The 1,205-nt window shown below is 47.4% G+C and overlaps 1 protein-coding gene across 1 annotated transcript in view; it reads right to left on the minus strand.

The window, feature by feature from the left end:
* Positions 1 to 781: 781 nt before the first annotated feature.
* LOC109951544 (NACHT, LRR and PYD domains-containing protein 14-like) overlaps positions 782 to 1,205 on the minus strand; it is a 6,321-nt gene continuing 5,897 nt past the window's right edge. Inside the window, exon 12 of the mRNA XM_020586112.1 lies at positions 782 to 1,205. This exon is cut by the window's right edge and continues 145 nt beyond it. Within this exon, the coding sequence (XP_020441768.1) occupies positions 872 to 1,205 (334 nt within the window). The 3' untranslated portion in view covers positions 782 to 871.

Raw genomic sequence — 1,205 nt, forward strand, 5'->3', positions numbered from 1 at the left:
TAACCTTGCGAGTCGCGACCTTGGTCAGAAAGGTGTTAACTCACTTAGTTTCACAGTTTCAAAACTCATGAAACAACTCAGAAGTAGTTATTCATCCTGAGTCCACTCACAGTTTTAAGGCTAAATGGTCTTGTGTGGTGTACTTCAATTCAATGCACTTTTAGCCCATTCACCCACTTGCACACGCAAACACTCACACACCTTGGGGTTTGGTGTCTTTGCCCAAAGACATGTAGACTTGAGTAGCTGGGGATCAATACACTGACCTTACAGTAAGGGGATGACCCATTCTACGTCCTGAGCCACAGCCGACCAGACCCAAAGGGGAACAGTGAACAGCCTTAAACTGACTCCCAGTGTATATGATGCTGTTTTAGTGCAGTCCATGTCTGATATGAGTCAGCTTGGAGAAGACTGGCTGCTCTGCTGACCGACAAGCCAGCAGCTGGTTCTGACAACACAGACACTGAGCAGGAGTCAGAGCCAGTGTAGATCACAGACCTCATTACTCTCAGACACTTAACGAATACACTGTCAGATAGGTTTTATGTTAATAAAAGACTTTATTGATCCCAGGGGTAATCACAAGCTACTCAGGAATACATACTGTAAAGTACCAGCTGCAACATTAAGGTAACAAACATGTCAGTGCATCACTAATTATAAGTATCTGTCAGTCAGAGGATCTGTGAGTTCCTCTTCAGGGCTGTCCTCCACCGCTGCTGTGAGCCACACCTCCTGGTGGCCTGACCTTCCTGTCCCCATCACTCATGTGCTGCACTGCATCTCATAGATGATGGTGAACAGAGTGAACTTTGACCTCAGCAGCTGATCTTCAGTCAGCGTTTGTGTCCACAGGAGACTCTCACACCTACACACCACACAGAGACACTGAGGAACCAGAACTGATCCTGAACCCAGGATAAAGAGGTTCAGTGAATGTGGTGTTGAAGTTGTGGAGGTGGATCAGTGTGTCAGAGGAGACGGTGTAGAAGGACAGAGTGCCGGCAGGACAGTCCACATACACTGCTGCTCTGTGAGACACCGAGGAGGAGGAGGAGGAGGAGACGGGTGTTTGTCTCTTATTGTGCCAGACATAGTAACCGTGTTCAGAGCAGGTCAGACTCCAAGACTGATCATTCATTCCAAACTCACAGTCATCAGTGTCTCCTTTCCTCCTGATTCCTCTGTAACTCACTGATATT

Source organism: Monopterus albus, unplaced genomic scaffold (assembly GCF_001952655.1).
Source record: "Monopterus albus unplaced genomic scaffold, M_albus_1.0 scaffold395.1, whole genome shotgun sequence".
NCBI classification, from domain to species: domain Eukaryota; kingdom Metazoa; phylum Chordata; class Actinopteri; order Synbranchiformes; family Synbranchidae; genus Monopterus; species Monopterus albus.